The sequence below is a fragment of the Vollenhovia emeryi genome, unplaced genomic scaffold (genome assembly GCF_000949405.1).
Source record: "Vollenhovia emeryi isolate VEMERY1.0 unplaced genomic scaffold, V.emery_V1.0 DF944358.1, whole genome shotgun sequence".
Lineage (NCBI taxonomy): Eukaryota > Metazoa > Arthropoda > Insecta > Hymenoptera > Formicidae > Vollenhovia > Vollenhovia emeryi.
The window spans coordinates 1-2,580 of NW_011962008.1; the positions used below are offsets into that span (position 1 = coordinate 1).

Sequence of the window (2,580 nt, forward strand, 5' to 3'; positions counted from 1 at the left end):
GGGGAGACCGGGGCTAGTTGGCGGTTGGGGCAAGTTGGCGGATTGCGGTTTTTTTCGGCACTATATAACATGTGGCGCCACCTGTCTGAATATATATTAAGTGATGTGAAACGCATCTGCTGACGTAGATTCAGCAGATGAAAATTTGTTTTATACAAGTCATCATCGATTATCGTTTTTTGTGCACGGTGAGTAAATTTGTCTACCCACGAACTATTTGTGATAAAAGCTATTGGTTCGACCTATGGATCGCAGTCATTTTCATTTTCCGATAGTTAGTGGCATAGGTTAAAAGATTCTGTATAGATTTTTTTATAACATCAAAATAGTTTTTGCTACATAAACTTTAATGCGAAAAACACGGTCGGGGCTAGTTGGCGGGGTAAGGGACGGGGCAAGTTGGCGGATCATTTTTCTCGGAATTCATTGCTATTGAAAGTGATTATCGGTTTTTCGTGATTGCGTCATTATCTCCGATGTCGCTTTCGACGAATCGTTGAACTTTTAAGTTTCGCGATTAATTTTGATTATTTTTTGCAGTTCTGTATCTGAAACAATGAGGAATTATAAGAAAAAAAGTGACAAAGGAAAAACTTCTGAAGTGGTCATTAAACAGGCTGTCGAAGCTGTAACTTTAAAAAACAATACAATTGCGAAAACAGCAAAAGCTTACAACGTTCCTTTGCGGACTCTTGAGAGGTATTGCGCAAAAGCGAGGAAAAATAGTGAAGTCGCAGGAAAACCAATCTCTACAGAAGTTGTGCAAGAACTCCAGCCTGGTTACTTGAAAATTCGACGAGTTAGTTGATAATAGTTCTCATATAAATATTACACAAATTGTAACCACTTTTTATGAGTAATATTTTTGTTAGGTATTCGACGCTGAGAAAGAAAATCTTCTGGTTGCTTATGTGATGAAAGCTGCAGACATTTATTACGGACTATCGCCTAAAGAAATCCGTAAGCTGGCATTTCAATATGCACAAGTCGCAAACATTAAAATGCCGGAGTCTTGGAGCGATAAAAAGATGGCAGGTGCTGATTGGTTCACGTCTTTTCTAAAAAGACATTCCACGCTGTCCATCAGAACACCTGAAGCGACTAGTTTGGCTCGGACATCGAGTTTCAATCCAACGAACGTCGAGAAATTTTTTTATAATGTAAAAACAGTCCTGGAGCGAGAGAAATTTGAGGCGAGTGATATATGGAATGTAGACGAAACGGGAGTCACCACAGTACAAAAGCCTGATCGTGTTGTTGCTCGTCGAGGATTCAAGCAGATCGGCAAAATTACGTCTGCAGAAAGAGGCACTTTAGTGACCATAGCTGCTGCAGTTTCGGCGGCTGGCAACTCTATTCCTCCTTTTTTTATTTTTCCGAGAGTCAAATTCCGCGACCATTTTATACGTGATGCTCCAACTGGTAGCGCAGGAGATGCTAACCCGTCTGGGTGGATGAACGAAGACTCTTTCGTAAAGTACGCTCATCATTTTGTAAAGCACGCTAGACCTTCGACACAGCGACCCGTGCTTCTTCTTCTCGATAATCACGACTCACATTTGTCGGTAGAGGCTTTGGATTATTTCAAAGAGAATGGGGTCACTGTATTGTCCTTTCCTCCGCATTGCAGTCATAAGCTCCAGCCCTTGGACTGCAGCGTGTATGGTCCATTCAAAAAATACGTCAACTCTTTTTCTGACTCTTGGACAATGAGAAATCCCGGAAAAACAATGTCGATCTACGATATTCCGGGTATCGTCAACTGTGCTCTTCCTCTTGCTTGCACGCCTTCCAACATTCAAGCAGGATTTCGAGTTGCGGGAATTTGGCCCTTCAACGAGCACATTTTCACTTTAGCAGATTACCTACCAGGATACTCGACAGATCGACCAAACCCAAGTGAGAAGCAAGGAGAAAAAAATGATGGAACATCTAATGGAGAAAAAGCCACATCGCTAGACAACTCATGTTCATCTGTTTTGCCGGAAGAAGTGAGGCCACTCCCCAAAGCTGACAACAGAAAGACGGATGCGACAAAAAGAAAAGGCAGAAAACGTAGGCACACTGCGATTTTAACAGACTCTCCAGTAAAAGCAGCGTTAAGAGAAGAAAAACAGAAATTAATCGAAAAGCGCGCTGCATCGGCAGTTATAAAGGCTAGAAACGTTGTCGAAGCAGCAAAAAAGAAAGAAAAAACGGGTATTTCCACTGCCAAAAACTTCACCAAAAATGCAAAAAACGCGAAAAAATAAATTCGCTATGAGTTCTTGTGAAAATTAACGTAAATAAGTCTTATATGCAGCTACTTTCCATCTATCGACATGTTGTGCGCCAACCGCCAACTTGCCCCAGACATACCGCCAACTTACCCCGGGATCGGGGCAAGTTGGCGGTTTTTTTTTGTCATCTTGAAACACTTGTAAAACTTACAATAAATAAATGAATGTCATGACAAAATTTCCAAATGTAGCCAAAAGTGTACTTTTTCATTTTATGTATTGCAAACGACCAAAACATCATCTATCTGAACGTGAAAAATTCCAAACTAAAAACCCCGCCAACTAGCCCCGGTCTCCCCTA

The 2,580-nt window shown here is 41.3% G+C and overlaps 1 protein-coding gene across 1 annotated transcript; it reads left to right on the plus strand.

Annotated features, from left to right (window-relative positions):
- The first annotated feature begins 556 nt into the window (after positions 1–556).
- On the plus strand, positions 557–2,252 carry LOC105563512. Its single transcript, XM_012015151.1, has 2 exons — positions 557–799; positions 873–2,252. The coding sequence occupies exons 1-2, from the start codon at positions 557–559 to the stop codon at positions 2,250–2,252; spliced, it is 1,623 nt and encodes a 540-aa protein (XP_011870541.1).
- The last annotated feature ends 328 nt before the right edge of the window (positions 2,253–2,580 follow it).